This window comes from Megachile rotundata, chromosome 8 (genome assembly GCF_050947335.1).
Source record: "Megachile rotundata isolate GNS110a chromosome 8, iyMegRotu1, whole genome shotgun sequence".
Taxonomy (NCBI): domain Eukaryota; kingdom Metazoa; phylum Arthropoda; class Insecta; order Hymenoptera; family Megachilidae; genus Megachile; species Megachile rotundata.
The window spans coordinates 12394275-12419665 of record NC_134990.1 but is presented as its reverse complement, the minus strand read 5'-3'; the positions used below and the strand labels follow the sequence as shown (position 1 = coordinate 12419665).

The following is a 25391-nucleotide window of genomic DNA, read 5'->3' as shown; positions in this document are numbered from 1 at the left end:
AAGACAAATTGTGCATTGCAAAACCCTCTGAACAAGTTATACGAAAAACAACGTAAACATTTTATACAGCTTCTTTTTCCGTTTATACAAAACCGTGTGGCTGCTATAGAATTCGATTTATGGTAGTAAACAGAGAAGTACTTAAAATCGGTAGGAGAGATTTTGCGAGACAAAGGCACGAATCTAACATCAAAGAGAATCAGGGTTTCGTCGAGCAAGTATCGAGGTCATACAGAGAAAGCAGCAGCTCAACTACAGTGATACAAGGATCTTATGTAATTCATAATCGCGCCTCTCCTTTATCGAAAAAGACACGCGAAGGATTACTTATCTCAGCTGTAAATAACGGCGACGTAATCTTTCTAAGGGGATGATTTGTTCACTTACCCTTTCCTTATGGATTTTTTATGGAAAGTTGACTTTTAACTTAAGCAGATAAGCATTAATTTTTGGCAGGAGATTATATTATACAATATTTATGATATTGTTGCTCAAGGTATTTAATCATAAGGGTTGCTGGTATACAATTTTAAAATTCCAAACTTCTAAATTTCCCAATCTTCCAACTCTTCAAAAATTTCCCAAAATTCTCCAAAATCCTCCACCTCTCAGTTCCCTAATTTTCAAAAATAGCCACCTCAAAAAATCCTCAAACTCCAAATTCTAATGCTTCATAATTCCAGCAACACCTCACCAAATCAAACAAAATATCTTTACTCTCAAAGTTTGAACAGATGTTGAATATTAAACCATGAAGACTATAATTCATTTCATATATCATTACACAGAAATTACTCATCTCTAACCCAATTTAAAATTAAAATTCAATGATGAATAACTCAAACAAGATAACGCAGACAAAATTTAAAAAGTCTATATTTATTTTTAAAATAATTCTATCTTAACATGTCATGTCATTCATATGTGGGTGACACTTAAGTTGCTAAGTTGATCTAATATGAGTATTATTAAAAATTTGTTCACTTTCTTCATAAAAAATTCTCGAATTAATTATATGGATCTATGGAAAATAAGTGTAATAAGATAAAATGAAAATATTTGGTAAAATTGATTAAAAATTAAAACACTATTTAATGCAATTTTTAATTGTTTCACTGTGACAATCAATGTGTTAAAAGAAAAGTACTGTTAGTGTGCTATTAATAATTCTATTTCAGTTGAATTGTAATACTAGTTCAGTTGAATTGTTGAATTGTAACACTACTTCAGTTGAAAATACAGGTAATAAATTATTCCGCGCGACAAAGGCTTCTGTTTATATCTGCTATTTTTTCCTTGTACCGTCGTCAATATTCGTTGGTTATTCGCGATCGTTCGTTGACTATGGCTTTAGTATTATCTCGACCGCCATTGAAAGAGGACGCGCGCGATTCCTCTTCCTATTCGAAATTTCCGCGTGGATTCAGTGAACGGTCAGAAAGTTTCATTTACATTCGAAGCTAATGCTTCTTTAGATACAATGAGGTCTTTTTATGTGCTAGTTTTTGTGCGTTTTTTAATTTGCCGGAAGAATTTTGACGTGGGAGAATAATGGCGCCTGATGGCTGTAAAAAAGGTCGATATTATAGTAATTAATACTTTTTAGCTGTGGAATCACGAGGTGTAACAATTTGTTAAATTTTTTTGTGACTTTCATATTGTGAGATGTGGTTTGCAATTTTATATATTTTTTAATTTAAGTCTAAAATGAAAAAATTGCAAATTTTAGTAGAATTCTAATATTCTTATATTTTTCAAGTTCCAATGTTTTATAATTTAAATTTGCAAAGCAAAAATTACAAATTTTATTAGGATTCCAGTGTTCCACTCTTCAAGCTTAAATATTCTATAATTCAAGTCTAGAATGTGAGAATTTCAAATTTTACTGAAATTCTAATGTCCTACTCTTCAAGTCTAAATATTCTATAATTTAAACCCAGAAAGCAAAAATTTCAAATTTTGCTAGAATTCTAATATTCTATTCTCTTCAACCCTACTCCATAATTTAAATCCAGAAAGTAGAAATTGCAACTTCCACTAGAATTCTAATGTCCCATACTCCACTAGTTTAAATACTCCATGATTTAAATTTGCAAAGCAAAAATTACAAATTCCATTAGAATTCCAGTGTCCCACTCTTCAAGCTTAAATATTCTATAATTCAAGTTCAGAATGTGAAAATTTCAAATTTTACTGAAATTCTAATGTCCCATTCTTCAAGTCTAAATATTCCACAATTTAAACCCAGAAAGCAAAAATTTCAAATTTTGCTAGAATTCTAATATTCTATTCTCTTCAACCCTACTCCATAATTTAAATCCAGAAAGTAGAAATTGCAACTTCCACTAGAATTCTAATGTCCCATACTCCTCAAGGTTAAATACTCCATAATTTAATTTTACAGAGCAAAAATTAAAAATTCTATTAGAATTCCAGTGTCCCACTCTTCAAGCTTAAATATAATTCAAGTCCAGAATGTGAAAATTTCAAATTTTACTGAAATTCTAATGTCCTACTCTTCAATTGAAACTTAAGCAAACCTAATTATTAATATACAATAAGAAATTCATAACAGTAAAAAATTCTATGCCCCAATTTCCACATTTCCAAACAGAAGTCCACATCTATCAAGCTACACTTGTACAAACTCATACTCATATTTACCATACGTTCTCCCCAAAATTTATAACACGATTAAATTTATGAGACGAAAGTTATATCGATCAATGATTCACAGTTGATCAAACGCCAAGAGGATAACGTCGGTAAAAGTCCTAGTGTCCTTCTGCTGTACCTCAGGAATGTATTTTGCAATCTTATGCTAATTTGGTTAGTCACCCTCGATCGGTCGCCTCTGCAGTCGAAGTGTGTGTACTTACTCTTTAGAGTACTCGCATAGCAGAGGCGTAGCTCTAAAACTCAACCAAGGGAACAATGGCGACGGCAATTTGGCCTTTCGACACCATCGATTGTTCATTGTCCTTTCGTATCCTTAAAGCTGTTCCATTGAGTGCTCGAAATGGCGAGATTTGTTAGCCAATCACTTTTATAGTGACATTGAAATGTTTATGATGGTTTGATGAATGTTGTTTTGTCGTTTGGACAGAAGTTTCTGTGTTCTTGTGATGGTTCTTTTAATTTGGGGGGTTTTGGTGAGAGAGGAGGATTTATAGGTTGAGATTGTTTGATGAATTAGTTGGTTGGGATGAGTAGACGGATTTGGAGGTTAGAGTGAGTCAGAGGACTATTTTTAGGTTAGGATCATTCGAGGAATTGTTATTACTAGCTTGGGATCATTCGAGGGATTATTATTTCTAGGTTGGAATCGTTCGAAGGGTTATTTCTAGGTTAGGATCATTCGAGGGATTATTATTGCTAGGTTAGGATCATTCGAGGGATTATTATTGCTAGGTTGGGATCATTCGAAGGGTTATTTCTAGGTTAGAATCATTCGAGGGATTGTTATTACTAGGTTGGAATCATTCGAAGGATTAATTCTAGGTTAGGATCATTCAAGGGATTATTATTTCTAGGTTAAGATCGTTCAAAGGGTTATTATTTCTGCTGGAGGATTATTCGATGGATTATTATTTATATATTAGGATTATTCAAGGAATCATTTCTAGATTAATATCATTCAGAGAGTTATAGTTGCTAGGTTAGGATCAATCAAACGGTTATTATTTCTAGGTTAGGATCATTCAAAGGACTATTGTCCCTAAGTTAAGATTATTCGAAGTATTATTGCCCCTAAGTTAGGATCATTCGAAGGATTATTTCTAGGTTAGTATCATTTGAAGAATTATTATTCCTAGTTTAGGATCGTTTGAAGTTGAGTTATTGTTTCTAGGTTAACATCAGTCAAAGGATTATTATTTCTAGGTTAGAATCATTTAATGAATTATCGTCCTTAAATTAGGATCATTCAAAGGATTATTTCTAGGTTAGGATCATTTGAAGAATTATTATTTCTAGTTTAGGATCATTTGAAGTTGAATTACTGTTTCTAGGTTAGGATAATTTGATGAATTATTGCTTATGATGTAAAATTATTTAAAGAATTATTGTCTTTAAAATTAGAATTAATAACAATTGACTAATTTAGAATTAGTCAAAGGATTAGCATTGTCAACATTTTGGAATGAAGTATGTCAAAGTTGTACAATCATCAATTGTTATACAATGTTCACAATTATACACCCATCAATTTTTTGCCAATTAACGTTGAAATGGAAATCAAGTTTCCTCCCAACTTTCAGTGAAATAAATCAAATCAAGATGGTTATAACAAGGATGAGATGGAAGATTTTATAATACTTCAATGTAACACTCGGTGAAATTCACACTTTCTATAGTGAATCTTTTCGATTTCAATGATACATTTATTACGATATCAAAAGTGAATTTGTACTCACAAATTCTCTACAAGTTTCAAAGTTTCAAATTTGTTATTAATCTTCTACAAAATAAACATTTGACAATTTGTATAAAACCACCCTTGCTCTATGACTCACCAGGTGCGTCACAACTACAGCTATAATATTAAAATAAAAAAAGTTGAAATTTGATGTATTTTTGGTATTATATAATTATTATACAAGGTTGACTATGCAAATTGACTTGAATGGCAAATTAAAGTATTAATTTCAGTGAAAACAGCTGACGAGTCACGTGACAGACTCAAAATGGCGCAGGAGGTTAAATCAAAAGAATTAAAAAAGATTTTATACAATACTAGTTCTCCACCTACTAATTTATATACAAAATATAATGTAACTTCATAATTTTAAAATAAAACCAAAGGTAAAAAAATCTGAATAAACCTAAAAATTAAAAATTAATAGAAACGAAGTCGAAGTAAAAATACTTTCTTATCGTTTGTAACTGCATAAGAATGTAAATTCCTCTTGGATCATTTTATCGGAATCTAAACAGCGCCACGAAGTACGGTGATAAATCAAAAAGAAATCTCCGCATATTCAATGGAATCACCTGAATAATTTCATTCTTTCGCAAACACGAAAGTATACAATTGGCGAAATATTTTACACGAAAATTATACGCATCGCGTGTTCAAACATTTCTCCCACTTTCTCCCTGACAATAAACGGTATCGAGTTTCAAGCATAACACGAGAAGCTGTTTCTTCATCTTTCGAAACGATAGATCGTTTTCTTGCGACAGTTCCGGCATCCCGGGAACGCGAACCGCTCGATTTTAAATAGCGATCGCTTTCCAAACACATCGGGAGAACCTTTTTCTTTGTATGATCTTGCAGAAATCGTGAATCATAAGAACGCAATGATATCTCAGCTTTTTGAATCGAGCTATCGTTTCTTCACGCAAATACATTCGCAATGCTTCCGTTCTTTCTGAAACGTCATAGATCGGTATCGTATGTATATTTACATAGAAAAATCTACTTCTTTTCTTCTGATTATCATTTTTTTTTATTAATATACCGATACTGGTGGTCAATTTTTCAGTCTCAACTCTTTATAGCATGATATACAGGGTGTATCACAACTGTAGGTCCCTGAAATGGTAGCTAACGTGATTCTGAATAAGATTTCCCTTTGCAAAAATGGGATCTGAAGCTTCGTTTTTGAATTATTCATTCGTATTTACATCTCCAGCCGAATTTTAGCTAAACCGATAGAAAATCAGAAACTGTTTTCCCCCGGCAATGTCACAAAAATTGTTAGCCCACTCCGAGCTTTTGCGAAACGTAAAAATTCTTCGAAGAGTCACTCTCGAGTCATCAAGTACGCAGCAAAATAAAAGTACGTATCAAGTTCCAAGTATCAGGTTCCAGGTATCAAGTATCAGGTTTCAAATATCAAGTTTCAAGTATCGAGTTACAAGTCTGGTCGTTAAAAGTACGTATCAAGTTACAAGTATCAGGTTTCAGGTACCAAGTGTCAGGTTTCAAATATCAAGTTTCAAGTTCCAAGTATCAGGTTTCAGGTATCAAGTGTCGGATTTCAAATATCAAGTTTCAAGGTCCGAGTATCAGGTTTCAGGTAGCAAGTATCAAGTTTCAGATATCAGGTTTCAAGTACCAAGTGTTAGGTTTCACGTATCAAGTGTCAGAATCCTTCAGATTCACGTCAGCTACCCCCTATTTTAGGCACCTACACTAGTTGAGATACCCTGTATAAAAAATTGTCGGTAACCAATACTGTAATTATATACGAGGTTATAGTACACGAAAAAAGAAGTCAAAAATGCAATATGACATGTTTTCATGGGAACCTACGTTTTCGAGAAAATTGAATTTGAACATTCGTCAAAATATCTGCAAAAATGTTTATACAGAAAAATTATTTCGACAAGTTTTTATTTAATTTAATAATTAATTCAGACTTCAATAGTTCATCTCTCTGATACAAAAATTGATCTATTAAACAATCATATTGTATTAAACAATTATATTAAACAATCACATTGCATTAAACAATTGTATTAAACAATCTACCAATTAAGTGATCATTTCTTTCTATCATAAAAATAATAAAAATGCACAAATTATATTTAATAATATTTCATCCAACAATATCCGAACCGTTGTGTTGCACTTTGTCAATGATACCGGAAGTCGAATAATAATCAGACAGCACGGTACTTCCGGTTCGTATGCGTCGCTATCCCAGTCACGTGTTCTAAAACTTTGCAACATTATTCGAACGTTTATGATTTAATACGATTTTCATTTTAATCTTGCAAAGTTTCCTGTGAGGATTACTGGGATCGGTGCTAATTACATTCATTCATTTATATTCATTTTTATGTTCACAATTTTAATGAACGGAAGAGAGATTCAGGCATCCACTTGCTAATTGAGAGGAGACATATTTTGTAATTTATTCGGATTTTGGAGAAACTTGCTGACATTTATCGATCTTTGATCATTTTTTTGTCTTTAAAGTTTTGAAGGGGATTTTATATTGATAGTTATTTTTAATGCGGTGAAATTTTATTTGGGAGGTTTGTACACTCGTTAGTGACTTGTTCGTTATCGGACCGCTCGCTATTCGACCGTTCGCTATCGGTACGCTCGGTAATGGCCCATTACCTAATTCCCTCAACCAACAATTTTGTTCCAAAGTTCCAAATATCTGAAGCCTTAATATTTAGAAATTCCAAGCTTCTGAGGTTAAAAAATTTCAAATTTCCAAAGTTACAAAATTGAAAACTTCAAATATTAAAAAATTTCAAAGTTCAAAAGTTTCAAAACTTCAACCTTCTTAAATTAAAAAATTTCATGATTCCAAAGCTGCTGAACTGTAAACTCTAAATATACAAAAATTCCAAAGACCCAAATTTAAAAAATTTCAAACTTCTCAAATTCAAAAATATGAAGGGTCCAAATTCACAAAATAAATTTCAAAATTTCCAAAGTCCTAACAAAATCCTATAACTCTAAGGTTGTAAAATTACCAAAGTAGCAAAATTGCAAGGTCCATAAATCCCAGTGATGTTCCCCAGAATCCAACTTCGCAAACAAGTAATAGAAGTCGCTCCTTAAATTTACTACCATCATTCAGTTCGCGAACTTCAATCAATACCTCAACTTTGTTTACAGTGTTTGAAAGTAAAACTGTCTGTTACAGGAAGCGAAGAACAACAACCCGAGGTACTCCCGCAAAATGAGGGAATCTTATCTTCCTTGGATAACGCTGTAACGGTATCTCAAGATGTACACCGAGTGGCAAAAGGTGAGTCATCTTATTATTCCGTGGTTTTCTTTATAATTCAAAAACGAAGCTTGGAACCCGATTTTTGCAAAGGGAAATTTTGTTCAGAATTAGTTTAAGGACCTGGTACGAGGACGCTAGTTGTGAGACGCCCTGTAGAACGACTACAATTATTAATCTACATAATATTAATCTTGCTAGCTTATGTGGATTATAGCTAGCTTAGCTATTATCTTACTAAAAGTATTCCAATACTGAAGGTTAAAGTAGAAATCGTCAACCCTCCCATTTAGATTCCGAAAGAAAATAACTGGAAGGGACACGCCTAAACGTAGAAGACAGAGGAGTCTATTGTTGACGAGAAGAATAAAAAGAAATAATGAGCAGCTTTCGGTTCATTGTGGTGTTGCACAATATTTACGTGGTCAGGATCGTAGCAGGGATTGTTGCGTGGTCGGAGTCAATGATCTGTGTACACGCAATTGCGTCGCCTTGCTAGCTAGCCACTTTCGAATGCCTCTGCGCTTCGTGTTGCTTCGTCCGACGACCTAATCCCACTCTACTCGCCATTACTCGCGAATACTATTGTGCGACTTGTACTATGGGGCGTTCAGCTTTTAACTGGGTACACGTTTTAGTCGGGTGTAGATTTTAGGATCTTTTGCTTAGGTCCACATTTTTTCTAGGTATGGACCTTTCGTAGATTCACCCTTTTACGAGGTCCACATTTTTTCTGGGTTTGGACCTTTCATAGATTCACATTTTGTCTAGGTTTAAATTTCTCGTAGGTTTGGGTATTTTATAGATTCATACTTTGATTGGGTCCAGATTTCTGTTGGGTTTAGAGGTCTTTCAGATTTGGATTTTAGCTAGGTTCAGATTTTTAGATCTAGGTTTTACCTAGGTTCAGATTTCCAACTCTAGGTTTTACCTAGGTTCAGATTTCCAGCTCTAGGTTTTACCTAGGTCCAGATTTCCAGCTCTAGGTTTTACCTAGGTCCACATTTTTTCTGGGTCTGGACCTTACATAACTCCACACTTTCACTAGGTCCAAATTTTTTCTGGGTCTGGACCTTTTATAGATCCACAGAATCTCTAGGTCCAAATTTCTTCCAGATATGGACCTTTCATAGACCCACACTTTGACTAGGTCCACATTTCTTCTGAGTTTGAATATTTCATAGATTTACTCTTTGTCTAGGTCCACATTTCTGTTAGGTTCAGACGTCTTTCAAATTTAGATTCTAGCTGGGTCTAGATTTGTTCTAGGTCTAGATTTTATCCAGGTCCACATTGCTACTAAGTCCAGATTTGTTCTAGGTCTAGATTTTATCCAGGTCCACATTGCTACTAAGTCCAGATTTGTTCTAGGTCTAGATTTTATCCAGGTCCACATTGCTACTAAGTCCAGATTTGTTCTAGGTCTAGATTTTATCCAGGTCCACATTGCTCCTAGGTGCAGACATGTTCCAGATCTAGATTTTACCCAGGTCCACATTTCTCCTAGGTCCAGATTTGTTCCAGGTCCACATTTCTCCTAGGTCCAGATTTGTTCCAGGTCTAGATTTTATCCAGGTCCACATTGCTCCTAGGTCCAGACATGTTCCAGGTCTAGATTTTACCCAGGTCCACACTACTCCTAGGTCCAGATTTGTTCCAGGTCTAGATCTTCCCTACGTCTGAACTTCTTCTAGGTCTAAATTTGCCATAGGTCCAGATTTTCATCAGATCCAAATCCTCACAACGTCCAAATGTTATATAGGTCCAGACGTTCTTTACATCCAAATATCACCTGGATATAAATTTCTCTAAGATCTACGTTTAATCTAGCTCTAAATTTGCAACACATCTAATTCTCCTCTCAGTTTTATATTAAAATCCACATTTTACCTAGGTTCAAGCTTCGTTCAGGTCCAGATCTTGATCCACATTCCACATGTTCAAATTGTTTCTAAGTCTAATATTATTTCAAGTCTGCATTCTTATGCATATGTACTGATTTTCTGAGTTTGAGCCACACCATTGATCGTCATATTTAATCATATTTTGATCTACACCATAAAACTAATCACAGCACAAAATCTAGCACCATGCTGCACAGAAATAACTTTCATATGCAGATCAAAGAATATTATATAACGCAGTACATAACAATGTTACAATTAATAGAACATATACGAGTGAAAAGAAGTTAGTGAAGCTTGAAATAACATTCTTAAAATTAGGTATTCAGTAAAAATTGTACCAAATTAAGTAATTATTCGATAGCTTATGTAACTCGCAGCTATCAGTTAGCGAACAAATGGGGAGCAATTATTTGAATAGAGGACTCCGTTCGTGGGAGATGTAGCCAACAATGACTCATTATGAAGTATGCTCTTTCAGAATGTTCAAAATACTGATATACGTAAAATAGCATATATGTTCTTTCAAACTGAACATTCAAGTGTCACTGTTTCGAATTTCACTCGATTCGATTTGGAGTTAAACCAGCAGCGTATTTAAATGATCAGAAAAGGAAATATGGTACATTAATTATCAAAGCTATGTGCGTTATATTGCACCGATATCATAAAATTGGTTACGCTACTCGACGACGATGTCTTCCTCAATTATTCACGAGCTCATTATTCGTGATTGGACGAATGTAATACGGGCTCGAGTAAAAGTGAGAATCTGTCTGAGCAAGAGGGAAATGTTTTTAAAATCATTGCAAATGTTGATTAATTTCACGACCCGCGTTCTTGCTTCTTGCGGAAACATTTCCCTGTGCATCATAATTCATTTGATGCACCGTTCGCTTTTTACGGAGTCTTATTTACAATTTAAATTCGACTATGTACTTATGGAGAGTTGGGGATTTTGGAATTTAGGGATTTTTGGGAGAGAATTTTTGGAATTTGGGGATTTAGGGACTTTGGGGCGGGAATTTAGGAATTTAGGGATTTAGGGATTTTAGGGCAGGAATTTTTGGAATTTAGGGATTTTGGGGCAGGAATTTTAGAATTTGGGGACTTAGGAATTTAGGAATTTAGGCATTTAGGAATTTTGACATTTTGGGACAGAAACTTTGGAATCTAGGAATTTTGGTATATAGAAATTTTGGAATCTAGGGATTTGGGAATTTTGGGATTTGGGGACAGAAACTTTGGAATCTAGGGATTTTGGGATATAGAAATTTTGGATTTTAGGGATTTTGGTATATAGTAATTTTGAATTCTAGGGATTTTGGTATATAGAAATTTTGGAATCTAGGGATTTGGGATTTGTGGACAGAAATTTTGGAATCTAGGGATATTTGAGATATAGAAATTTAGGAATTTGGAATCTAGGAATTTTGAAACAGAAATTTGGAAATTTATTGAATTTTGGGATAGAAATTTATGAATTTAGGAATCTGGGGAATTTTGGGAGAGAAATGTACGAATCTAGGGAATTATGAGACATGCATTTAGAAATCTAAGGATTTTGTTACAGAAATTTAGAAATTTAAGAATCTAGGGAATTTTGTTACAAAAATTTAGAAATTTAAGAATCTAGGGAATTTTGTTACAGAAATTTAGGAATCTAGGGATTTTTCAACATAGAAATTTAAAAACTTAGGAATTCAGAAATTTAAGAGTTTACAAATCTGAAGATCTAGATTGGAAATTTTGGAATTAAGGAATTTATTAATTTTGCTGCAAATTTAATTATTAGAAAATCTGGGAATTTAATAACGTCCAACATTCAGAATAATGGATTTGACACTTTGGAGATCTTCAAATTCCAGAACCTATATTTTTGAAAATATTAAAATTCCCCAAAACTTCTAAACTATCTACTACTCTCTCAAAAGTCCTAAAAAATATATTCCACTTACATTGATCGAATCAACAGATATACTTGAAGAGTCCAAATACCTAAACACAGTCGATCACAACTTCAAACGCTTCCATACTCGATCACAATTCTGCCCGTCGAACTGACGTTTCTACCAACACAATCGGCTTTTACCATCGATAGTTCATGCCGCTTCTGCAACTCGCCACGGTGGCTAGTTAGAGAATCGCTTCCCCGACGGCCACAACCTATATCCAGGTACCTCCACGTAGGCGTACGCGTATTTAGCGCGTAATTTATATAAGAAGAGAGGCACGCTTGGTTCCACCCCAAAGCACTTCGATACACTGGCGCCAGCACTTCTTCCTTCACGTTTCGAAAACTCTGTAAAAACTCCGAAACCTCCTCAACAACTGCCTCCTATCGCCATGAAAGGACAAACCGCCTCGATAAGCATCTCGATAACAAATTCAACATAATTTCTTGGACAGACCGGTTGCTCATAGCTAGCCAATTAGACGGTGTTTCGATAAAAAAGGTGTACGCCACTGCGAGCACACAGCAATTGTTGCGGAGAAGAGGCGTATAACTTCCAGTGTTGCATCGAACATCCTCGCGTCCGGATCGTGAAAGCCTCCTCGTTCTTTTTCGAACAACCCCCAGTTCTCTTCAGAAGTGCAATTTTCGTGTTTGTGCAAACTTGTGACTTTGTGCACTCGGATTATTCAGAACAAAGTATGTCGAGCTGAATTGGTTCCTGACGTATTCCCGAAACGTACACCGACCGTTAACGCATTCTATGGGACACCGATTTTTCGAGACTGCTGACCCAATGTTCCCGATAGTAATCGCCTTCGTGGCCTCCTAACTCCCTTTAAGTGAATTTAAAATTCACGGCGATAGTGCTCGAGCAAATCTGTGTCCGTACGTGTCCGGCTTATTAAACACTGTCCACATCTTGCCTCTGATTTTCTGAAGACTTTTGCTCAGATTTGTCAAAATGTGACGAGGTCAAAAAGAACGGAAAATGCAGCTTTCTATAAATAGAAAGGGTGACTAAAATCGCCTGGGGCAACCTTGAACCCTGAAACACGAAGTTCGGTTAAATTGTCGCAGAAAATAGCTGGTTAGACAGGTACAGGTAGAACCCGTACGATCGAGTGATAAGAAGGTCAAGCGTTAACCGGTGTTAAACGAAACTGGTGCACGCTTTCAAACGGCCGGCAGCTTTGTTGAATTACACGCTTCGTGGTCTGTTTGTGGTTTAATCGAGGTTCCCGTTACCAGAAATGTCGCTGGCGGAATATCACGTGTGCACAGAGTCGAGTTATAAGTTGAGTGATAAAGTGCGAGAAATGAAAATCTGAAGGTACAAGATGGAGTCGTGCAAGAAAGCTGAGCGCAGGTCTACGCGATCGTCGACCTCGAGGAATCGGTTTTCGTCACGAAACACGCGCTCGGAAGCTTTCTACGCTGCCGCGGAACCGTTATCCGTCCGACGCGCGTTGCATAATTCCTCCGGCCCAGACCCAGATACGAATTCCGCTCTGAATTCCAGCGGATCGACGGAACGCGTTAGAAGGTACCACTCTTCCGGTCGGCCGAGGAACCAGAGTCCGGTGAAAACCTTCCATACAATCCCGCGGGACGTGGCGGTCTCCAGAAAGGACATCTTGCGAAGGTACAGCAAAGAGAAAGAGGAGGATGGCAGAAGAAGGTCCACGGACGCGGAGAGGCCTAAGACTCTGCCCTCCGTGGGCAAAAGGTCCAAGGAGCCGAGCCGGGGTGTCCGAAGAGTCTCCAGACAGGATATCATACAGAGGAGAGCTAGCGTGGACGCGTCGACTCTTCGGGCCAGAGAGCTAGAAAGTTCAGAGGCGAAAGGTGGCACCTCCACCGGTTTCTCGACGAACGTCTCGAGGCCGAGGAACACCGGGTGGGGCAGAGAAGATGAGAGAGAGTCCAGGTCGGCCTGTGATTTCCTGACAGTCACCAACAAGCTGCAGGATATTAACCGCGGCCTTGTGCCGAGACCGTCGACCTTGCCCAAGATTGTTCACGCATCGAGGACATCCAGGTCAACGGAGGATTGGGCCAGCCCTAGGCTGGCCAAGGACGCGGTCAAGAAGGAACCACCTGTCTACGGCAGGATTCGACGGAGGAAGTCCTCCCTGCCGAACAGTAGAGGCTCCACGACGTCCCTTAGCGACACCAGGTATAGGCCTGGGAGTTTGATGGTTAAAGAGAGGGCGGTGGACGTGGAGTTCAAAACGACCCGACACCTGCGGGATCCTGTGCCTGACGCGCCGTACTATCCGGCGACCCTGCCTCTGGTGGACATGCGAACGAATCCTCACAGAAATGCGCTTTACGCCAAGGTGTCTCGGAAAACGAAGAGTCAGGCGCACGATAACAAGGCTGATACGAAAGCTGGTGTGGACGGTAGGGTCGAGAGTGAGCTAGAGCCTGGACGGACCATGTCGAGGAAGAGGATCATAGAGAACATGAAGGAGGACAAGGACTCTGGCGAAATTCAGTCGGAATTTCAGTCAGAAAGTCAGTCAAAGCACTTCGAGAAGGAAAAGAACGCTGTTGACAGCAATCGAACGAAGCGGAGATCGAAGTCTCAGAGCAGGTTGATCGAAAACTTTCGCTCGACGCATCGAGAGATCGACGCAGTCACCAGACTGGCCACTCTTCCCAGTTATGTGAAAAGTTCGAGAAAGTGTTCGACCGAAAGCCCACCGGGTATCGAGTGTCACGGAAAAACGACCAAGGAGATGTCGAAGCAGAGCAAGGAGAGGTCCAATTATGTGAAGAAGTCCAACGGTCATGCGAGGACCTTTAGCGACGCTAATAGTGGACGATCCATCTCGCCAGTTACGACATCCTCCATTTTCGGCTTCTGTACGGGAAAGAGGAAAGTTCAAAATTCCTCTAACGGTGCCGCCAAGAATGAAATCGTGTCGTGTCCCACGTGGAACGTGAAAACGGTTAGCATTCTTTATGATTATGCTGACAGCGTGATATTCTTGTAACTGTGTAGTTCAAAGGGTGAACATAAATCATTTCTATACATGATAGGATTCATAGTTTGTTCTTAGCGGACCTTCATAACTGCGCGGTCAGTTATGGAGGGTGGTGTGAAAAGGGACTTTCAGGCTCAATTTTTGATTGGAGAAATATGAAAAACAGTATGAACTTATGGTGGCAACTTTTATATCAAAAGTTGTATATTTATCTTATATTTTTATGTCCAAATTTTTGTCTCACAATTTTACATTTCTGCTTGAGAATTAGGTTTTGTTTTTGTTCTGGGTTTTGTCAAATAGACCCATTTTAAAATATTTTCAAGTGGACCTATTTTGAAATCTATTTTGAAAATGGATCTAGAGATGTTGCTTTAATATACATTACAGTGGTGTCTCGCTATATGGCCCAACAGTTAAAATTTCGAAATTTGAGTACAATAAAATGTGAAAACCTATTTTGAACATAGATCTCTAAAAGATGTTTCATTGTACATTGCACTAGAGTCTCGCTATATGGCCCAACAGTTAACAATTCGAAATTTGAGTAGAATAAAATATGAAAACCTATTTTGAACATAGATCTCTAAAAGATGTTTTATTGTACATTGCACTAGAGTCTCGCTATATGGCCCAACAGTTAAAATTTCGAAATTCGAGTACAATAAAATGTGAAAACCTATTTTGAACATAGGTCTCCAAAAGACGTTCCACCGTACATTACAGTAGAGTCTCGCTATATGGCCCAAAACCGAAAATTTCGAAATTTGACTAAAATAAAATGTGAAAAACTACATATTAGCGAATTCTAAGTTTTGTAATTGTATTTGCAGGGTGAATTAGTGTGGTTCGACCCGGGTGTCGGCCACGTGTTACCAGGAGAAGTCTTGGAGTACCACAGAGCGGCGAACGTTCTATCCGTGCAAGCAGTGATCGCCGGCAAGGTATGAAGTCAATCAAAAAAATGATGAATCGATTACTGTAAATGGGACAAGCGTAAATTATTCGCAATTTGAACGATCGACTAAGTTATGCAAGATCTGTGACAACCTCGATTACGATGCGCGCGAGTCGTTAATGAGTCCGCGTTACGCTTTTGCGTCGTTTTTTCGCTCGGGTCAAAAATGAAACTACGTTATTACCGAAGGGATAGAAACGATGGAAGTGTGTTAGCGTACATGCTAGTCAACAATACGACTTCGAGGCCAAGGAACAACCGGTTATTCTGCATTTCCTTAAAGCGACGTTCGCTTCGACCAGTTGGTCGACGTTCTTTACTATGTTCCATTGACTTTTTACTATGGCTGTTTGGCGCAATAACAATGGCTGGAGAATAGAATTCGCGAGAAGAGCTGCTCGTCGGAAATGTTTATTCTATTTAATCACCGTTGTTTGTTTCTTGGAAGTGGGTCTTCTAACCGAGTTATTGTGAGAACATTCTTACAGATTCGAATATTCAAAAACTCGCTTCTTTAAGTCACTGCATTTTCGAGCTTCGTGCTTGCCGATTTATTGAAATCGTGAAAGAAATTGTACTTACTGAATTGTTAATGAAAAATAATTTTCACAATGATGGGAAAATGAAAGTCTTCGTATAATAAAGTATTTTATTAACTCTAACTACATGCTGACAAGATTTTGTAATCTTGAAAGTTTTATGAAAATTATTGGAATAAATAAATTAATTCTCAACTTGTAAGATGCTCTGAATCGTTTTCACTGTACTTTCAAACTGCTGTACCACTGCTAGTTTGCAATACTATGTCATCGAATCAATTACGCTTTCATTTTCTTTTCGTTAACCAGATCACTTGCGCCATTTTGTGTGTCGAATGAAGTTTACTCTGCATCTGGTCTTTGCAGCAATTAATTATTTGCTTTATGTACTGAATATTGGTAAAATGTTTATGTACACATGTTCTTTAATTCTTGAACTTTAAATTGACGTACCACAAGTGCTATTTTAAATCATTTTTATAAAATTATGATCGTGAGGCAGACATAACCTAAAACCTACATATTCTGAATCTGATCATTGCTGAAATTATTATTCATTTTGTGTAAAATATTGATGAAATGTTTATGAACACACTTTCTTCAAACCTTGAACTGTAAATTGAAGTATTATAAATGCGATTTTAAATCATTTTTATAAAATTATGATCGTGAGACAGACATAACCTGAAACCTACATATTCTGAATCTGATCATTGCTGAAATTATTATTCATTTTATGTCTAAAATATTGATGAAATGTTTATGTACACATGTTCTTTAATTCTTGAACTTTAAATTAACCTACCACAAGCGCTATTTTAAAGCATTTTCAAAATTTTTACAGACAGTCTTTATGTAACAAATCTGACACATTAGAAAGTTCACATATGCAAAAAATGCACGTGTCGCGAAAAAATCTTGGAAATCAAAAACTCAATTAAATAACATGAAACAGCACTTCCTTGATTTTTGTTAAGATTTCATACTGTCAAGATTTTGTCAAGATTTACCGCGTTAACAATACATACGTAATATATTAATTTTTATTCCTCGAGTAAAAATACCTAACATATAATTACATATTACAAAAATGCCTAAAGAAGTATCAAATCATCAAAAAAGACCATTTGGTCAAAAAAGACCATTTGGTCGCAGGAAGTAGCGATTCGAGCTACAAGACTTCCCGTGGAAGCCTGGCTAGTCAAATGCATCGGGACTAGAAAGTCCCGATCGTCGAATGCCATGCATTCTTTGCGAAATACCGCGAAATACTTCCGCGAAAGTGGTCTGTTAGGTATCTTGGAAAATTACGTCCACACCGTGTCCGATAGAACGTCGTGTATCGATCGTAACGCGAAAGTGCATATCGTAAAAGGGGCAGCATGCTGATCGCGGGGTTGCAACACCTTCGTACACTTTCAAGCTCCAAGGACGATATATCGGCAGGAAACGTGTCTGCTGAGTATTTTTCACGTTCCTGTCTTTCACTTTCGTGTCTCTTCTTTGCGTTTCGATTTGGTCGATTTGTACTTGCTTATCGATTTGTACTCACGTGATACGACATACATATGTGATATTATACGATATTTTTATTTGATGTTGCATTGGGAGTCATGAGAGTTAGGTCTCAAGGTGTGGTTGATAGTTATAAAATTTAAAGTAATTTCAAAGTTTGAGTTGTAAGTCAATAGTTGGAAGTTTCAAGATGGATTCCAAGGAAGATTCAATATGGCTACCAAAGCATCTGATGCTTCTAAAGCATCAATCACGTGCTTTTACAGCATCAATTTAGAACTTCAAAGTGATGAAGACACAAAATACTATTTTTTGAGATTTTTGTTTCACAAGGTTATTTTTTAATGTTGTGTATTTTTCTAAGCTTTAAATTCTTAAAATTTCAAGGTCTTCAGGGTTACAAACTCTTATAATACTAAATTCATGAAGTTCCAGTATCTTGGGGTCCTATCTTCGAAGGTCCTATTTTCAAATTCTCAAAATTCCATATTCTCAAATTTAGTACCAGGGTGTCTATTTGTCGAAGACCCTAACTCTCAAGGTTCCTATAATTGAAAGACCCTAACTCTCAAGGTTTCTATGTCTCAAGGACCCTAACTCTCAAGGTTCCTATCATTTAAAGACCCTAACTCTCAAGATTTCTATCTTGCAAGGACCCTAATTCTCAAGGTTCCTAACTCTCAAGGTTTCTATGTCTCAAAGGCCCTAACTCTCAAGGTTTCTATCTCTCAAAGTTCCTAACTCTCAAGGTTTCTGTCTCTCAAAGTCCCTAACTCTTAAGGATCCTATCTCTCAAATACCCTAACTCTCAAGATTTCTATCTTGCAAGGACCCTAATTCTCAAGGTACCTAACTCTCAAGGTTTCTATCTCTCAAATACCCTAACTCTCAAGATTTCTATCTCTCAAAGGCCCTAACTGTCAAGGTCTCTATCTCTCAAAACCCCCCTTCACAAGGTCCCAAACTTTTATAATCCCAAATTCCCAAAATTCCAAATTTTCTAGGTTCCTATCTCCTAAGTATCCAAATTTGCAAGGTTCCTATTTCTAAAAACCCCTAACTCTCAAAGTTCCTATCTCTGTAGGTCCTAAATTCCCAAACCCCCCCCTTCTCAAGGACCCAAACTCCTGTAACCCCCAATTCTCAAAATTCCAAATTCTCGAAATCCCAACCTCCCAAAGTCCCAATCTCGCAAAGTTTCAATCTCCCAAAGTCCCAATCTCCCAAAGTCCCAATCTCCCAAAGTCCCAATCTCCCATAGTCTCAATCTCCCAAAGTCCCAATCTCCCAAAGTCCCAATCTCTCAAAGTCCCAATCTCCCAAAGTCCCAATCTCCCAAAGTCCCAATCTCCCAAAGTCCCAATCTCCCAAAGTCCCAATCTCGCAAAGTCCCAATCTCCCAAAGTCCCAATCTCCCAAAGTCCCAATCTCCCAAAGTCCCAATCTCTTAACTCACCAAATTCCCAAAATACCAAATCCTCCTTAATTCCTCCCCAAGTCCCTAATTTCCAAGGTTCCTATTTCTCAACATCCCAAACCCCAAACCCCAAACCCCGAACCCTGAACCCCAAATCTCAACATTCCAAAACTCCGAATCCCTAAAATCTAAAAGCCCAAATAAAACCATGACACTAATCACTCCAAGACCGACAAATAACCTCCCAACGAAAACGCAAGTTTTTGTAGAATAATTGCCGTTATCGGAGCGCGTCAAGAGGAAATCCCTCGTCAACAAAGTGCTCGTCGGCTGTCAGCTGACAGTTTATTACACGATCGACAGTAGCAACGCTTTTCTAAATAAAGCATAACGTTAATGTAATTGCAGTTGACGAGCTCACAGCCGTATCGGGTTCGTTTTATTTCGCGTGACGAACGCGGCTCGACTTATCATTGATTATTTACCTCTGTGAATGTGTCTCGTGTTCGATTTCTCGATGCATTGTGCACCAGCGGCGGAGTCTAGTTCAATGGTATCCCATTATAGATGACGATGCACACGGGCGTAGGAAATAGATACTCTTGTTTCGGTCGTTTGCATTGTAACTGTATTTATTCTTCATTTATTCTTCATTTATTCTTCATTTATTCATTTATTCGTATACTTATTTATTTTTGAAAAATCACTGTTTCATAGAAAAAAAATGTATGTTCTATACATTTTTAGTATTGTTTTTTTTGGTGAAGTTAAGAGGTTTGAAGTTGTAATTTATTAGCTAGTGATACTATTATAATACATAACATTAATATATGTTAACACTTTAATAGTCGCTCACACAACATATGTACATATGTGTGCTGACTGATGAACATATGTGAATGAGTATTTTTGATAAAATTAAAAGGTCTAATGAAGTTGTAATTTATTGGCTAGTGACACTATTACAATACATAACATTAACACATGTTAGCAATTTAATGGCCGCTCACACAACATATGTACATATGTGTGCTGACTGATGAACATATGTGAATGAGTATTTTTGATAAAATTAAAAGGTCTGATGAAGTTGTAGTTTATTGGCTAGTGACACTATTACAATACATAACATTAACACATGTTAAAAATTTAATGGTCGCTCACACAATATATGTACATATGTGTGCTGACTGATGAACATATGTGAATGAATATTTTTGGTAAAATTGAAAGGTCTGATGAAATTGTAATTTATAAACTAGTGACACTATTACAATACATAACATTAATACATGTTAACAATTTAATGGTCGCTCACACAATATATGTACATATGTGTGCTGATTCATGAACATATGTGAATGAATATTTTTGGTAAAAATAAAAGGTTTGATGAAATTGTAATTTATTAGCTAGTGACACTATTACAATACATAACATTAATACATGTTAACAATTTAATGGTCGCTCACACAACATATGTACATATGTGTGCTGATTTATGAACATATGTGAATAAATATTTTTGGTAAAATTAAAAGGTCTGATGAAGTTGTAATTTATAAACTAGTGACACTATTACAATACATAACATTAACACATGTTAACTATTTAATGGTCGCTCACACAACATATGTACATATGTGTGCTGATTCATGAACATATGTGGTTGCTGCAATAATTATCATACAGAAGAAAATATTAAATTTATCATACTAAATGTATTGATTATCGATAGTAACACGTCAGTTGCTATATGTACATCATTATCAACATACGTATTAATAATTTTGCATCGCCTAATTTTCCACATATGACACAATTATAGCCATAATTCGGAAGTTGCTGTTTACCTATGATTTATAACCTAAAAAATTACTTGAACAGGTGTTTTCTATTTAAATGAAAAATTCAAGTGATAATTGGTGTTTACAAACGTTCTCAAAAAGTTCCAATTAATCAATCAATTTCAAAGTCAGTTAATTACCCAACGTTCCAGCGTTAAGTCCCAGTAACTTTCGCCAATTAATCCGTCCGTAAGTGCACCGTTTACCACATTTCCAAAACGCGTCTCAAAAAGAGTTTCTCCGATATCAATCACAGCAATTAATACGGGTTAAGGAGTTTAACAAAGGAGAAATAAATAATACTTGTAATTACTGTGTCAGTAAGGGGTATCGTTTTGTATTCATATATATTTAGAGTCAGGCTCGTTAAGAAGCCGGTAACGGGATCGGTTTCCGTTCGCAGCGATAAACGAACATGTCAGTTAAAGCGTTTAAGATCTAAGGGGATCGCGTTTCCCGCGGTTGGTTCGACGCCAATGGTACTGCAAAGTCAGCCTGCTCCGGTATCCGGTTAAGTCTCACGTGAGTGGCTTTCGCGTCTTATGTGAATTCGCGCGGATCTTCCTTTTTTATCGTGCGTTCGCTCGGTGATCAGCTCGCGTTCGTCGGGAGAATCGGGCAAAAAACGCGATGCCAGGAAAGTTCTGGTACAACGTTTCAACGAACTTGGAACCTTCCTACTAACGCAAATGTTTAAAATGTCTCGACGTGTTCATGTAGAAATTTTATAAACATCACGCATTACGTGTACAAATTAAGGATATTGATATGTATGAGTTTAAACTCATAGGTACACAAGGTTATAGAGATCTCTGTAGGTATGTGATCATATAGGAATATTTACCTAGGTACACAAAAATTGAGGATATACTAATTGACACTAGGTAAAGATACCTAGGGATATGGAAGTTCAAGAGTATAGTAATCAATATACGTAAAGATTTGGACATCTAGGGAGACGGTAGGGAGAAGGTAGGGTGGTACAAGGATTTAGATATCTAGGGATATTCGATAGTACACTTGTCAAGATATACGGTAATCTAGAAATGTAGATATAGGAATCTTGCTATCTAGGGATATTGGGATCTAGGGATATAGGACAATTTTGGATCGTGAGAAATTTGGGGTCTAGAGAAATTTGGGATTTAGGGATATTTGGATTTAAGGATATTGGGATTTAAGGATCTAGGGAAATTTTGGGGTTTAAGGAAATTTGGGATGTAGTGAAATTTGGGATCTAGGGATATTTGGATTTAAGGATATTGGGATTTAAGGATTTAGGGAAATTTTGGGGTTTAAGGAAATTTGGGATGTAGTGAAATTTGGGATCTAGGGATATTTGGATTTAAGGATATTGGGATTTAAGGATCTAGGGAAATTTTGGGGTTTAAGGAAATTTGGGATCTAGGAATATTTGGATTTAAGGATATTGGGATCTAAGGATCTAGGGAAATTTTCAGGTTTAAGAAGATTTGAGATGTAGTGAAATTTGAGATCTAGGGATATTGTGATCTAGGAAAATTTTAATCTAGGGAAATCTGGAGTTTAGCAATAGTGTGACCTAAGGAAATTTGGGATCTAGGGAAATTTGGGACCCAGGAATATTGGGGCCTTGAGATATTATGATCTAGGGATAGTTGGGATCTAGGGATCTAGGGATGTAGAGATCTAGAAATCTAAGAATTTGGAAATTTGGAAATTTGGAAATTTGGAAATTTGGAAATCTGGAAATTTGGAAATTTGGAAATTTGGAAATTTGGAAATTTGGAAATTTGGAAATTTAGAAATTTAGAAATCTGGAAATTTGGAAATCTAGAAATATAGGAATCTCAGGATATAAACACCTAGATCTCACATTTCCCTAAATTTCAAATTTCCCTAGATCCCAAATTTCCTTAGATCTCAATATCGCTAAACCCCAAATTTCCCTAGATCCCACATTTCCCTAGATCCCAAATTTCCTTAGATCTCAATATCGCTAAACCCCAAATTTCCCTAGATTCCAAATGTTCCTAGATCCCGAATTTCCCTAGATCCCAATATCCCTCGATCCCAAATTTCCCCAGATCTCAAATTTCCCTAGATCCCAAATTTAAATCTAGAGAATTGAACCAATCCATTGACCTGAAAATAGTATTTCAATCTAGAAACCTGGGAACCTAAGAACCTAAGAATGAAAAAAAAACTAGGAATGTAGAATGTATACAATAAATCTAATATACATTTTAAATCAGTTGCCACGTACGATTGCATGAATATCTCGTCAGTAAGCGGCGATCGAACAATAACGACACTCCAACGGAAAAGTTTGGGCTGCACAAAAGGAAAACTAGAGTCGACGAGTTATTCTGAAACATGACGATGTCAGAAATCCACGATGGAACCGAGCGACGATGTTCAAAAGTCAAGGTTACGCTCGAAGGAAAGTGTCTTCAGACACAAGGACGTGGAAGAGGTGCGTTCGTGTGCGTCACGGCAACACTTCGTACAACGGCATTACAAAACGACCGAGCCGATGCCGAAGAATTTAACGTCCGCCATCGACTTGAACTTCGATGAGGAATTTCTTCGAGAATTCCCAACGATCGATTCACGTATCGATCACCTGTTGCCAGCTCTTTCGAACGAGGAAAGTGACTATAGCGTTGGGTTGAGGATTTTAAAACTTCAATGTTCTATCATGATTTTATTATAGAATTGAAAAGTGTTGCATGACACTTTGCGTGTAACACTGGTACGTTAATTTAAAGGTCAAGATTTTATCAAAATTACTGCAAGGTTTGGGTAAAATGCCTGATACTTTTAACACAAAATGGTCACTGAGAAGTTGCAAGAGATGACTCATTTTGAAAAGTTGCAAAACTGAATTTACGCTTATGAGTTTGATAAAAATAATTCGTTGAATTAAAGAATCAATTTTTAGGCTTAAACTGAAATAACTCGAGGATGATTGTAGTGAAGTAAGTTGTACGTTTCAGCCACAGATCTTCACCCTGACAAACCTGAGCGGAGTGAAACCGAGGCAGGATCTTGGTCAAAATGGAGTCGAGGACATGATACAGTTAACGTAAGTTTGGTAACTAAAAAATGAGACCTAATTTAAAAGCATGATGAAAATTGCAGGGACCTGAACGAAGCGTCCTTACTATGGAACCTGAAGATTCGGTACGACAAGGAGCTGATATACGTACGTCTTTTATTTATTACAGCAGTGAGTAATTACAATAATTATGATAATTTAATTTAATTGTCAATTGATATCGTTAGACGTACACGGGAAGCATCCTGGTGGCGGTGAATCCCTATAAGATGTTCGACATTTATGGCTTGGACCAGGTGAAATTATATGAAGGACGGATCCTTGGAACCCTGCCACCGTGAGTTCTTTTAATAAATACTCGAATTTTATGACAAAATTATAAAAGTTTGTATAAGTTTTAAGATAAAGTAAAAATTTGTTAACAATCTCGAATTTGTTGATTTGAATTTTTTGGTTTGCAGTCATCTGTTCGCTGTTGGTTCGTCGGCGTACAGTCAGGTAACGGCGGCAAATAATGCAAGTGCGAATCAGGTGGTGGTCATTTCCGGTGAATCCGGTTCGGGAAAGACGGAATCCACCAAACTTGTAATGCAGTACTTAGCTGCTGTTAATCGAGCGCCGAACAACCTCGTCACGGAACAAATTCTTGAGGCTACCCCGTTATTGGAGAGTTTCGGCAACGCTAAAACGCCGAGGAACGATAATAGCAGCAGATTTGGGAAATATCTGGAGGTTTATTTCAGAGAGTGAGTATGAGAGAAATTGGAATCGTGCTACGTGTGAACGTTAGATAAATGAACGTCCTTGTGGCATAATTAGAATTGACACAAGTTATCCTATATGTGGAGGTTAGATAAATGAACTACATGCTGCATCATCAGATTTATGATTGCATTCAACTTATTCATATATGAAAATTAGAAAAATAAACTTCATCTTCACATTTTGTTTTATTAAAATCATGGGTACACTTGAAATATTATAACTCTCCACATATGAACATCTCCACACATGTATGTATTACAGCTCTCCACATATGAACATCTCCATACATGTATGTATTACAACTCTCCACATATGATCATCTCCACACGCGTATGTATTATAACTCTCCACATATGAACATTTCCACACATGTGTATTATAACTCTCCACATATGAACATCTCCATACATGTATGTATTACAACTCTCCACATATGAACATCTCCATACATGTATGTATTACAACTCTCCACATATGAACATTTCCACACATGTATGTATTACAACTCTCCACATATGAACATTTCCACACATGTATGTATTACAACTCTCCACATATGAACATTTCCACACATGTATGTATTACAACTCTCCACATATGAACATGTCCACACATGTATATTATAACTCTCCACATATGAAGTTCTCCTATAACTCTCCACATATGAATATCTTCACATATGAACTTCTTCTATAACTCTCGACACATGACTATCTGCACCTATGCATAACTCTCCACATATGAAAGCTAAATAAATAAACA

The 25391-nt window shown here is 36.7% G+C and overlaps 1 protein-coding gene across 6 annotated transcripts in view; it reads left to right on the top strand.

Annotated features, from left to right (window-relative positions):
* The window catches only part of Myo10A (unconventional myosin 10A), an 88134-nt gene that overhangs the window by 5561 nt on the left and 57182 nt on the right, over positions 1–25391 (top strand). For 2 of the 6 annotated variants that reach the window (XM_076534776.1, XM_076534774.1), the window contains exons 2-7: positions 7614–7718; positions 15382–15492; positions 23803–23891; positions 23948–24011; positions 24092–24201; positions 24326–24610. In XM_076534776.1, the coding sequence (XP_076390891.1) occupies positions 7698–7718; positions 15382–15492; positions 23803–23891; positions 23948–24011; positions 24092–24201; positions 24326–24610 (680 nt within the window). In that variant the 5' untranslated portion in view covers positions 7614–7697. Of the gene's footprint in view, positions 1–1395; positions 1577–7613; positions 7719–12759; positions 14513–15381; positions 15493–23802; positions 23892–23947; positions 24012–24091; positions 24202–24325; positions 24611–25391 lie in introns of those variants that run through there. The other 4 variants (XM_076534775.1, XM_076534772.1, XM_076534773.1 and 1 more) reach the window with 4 other exon arrangements.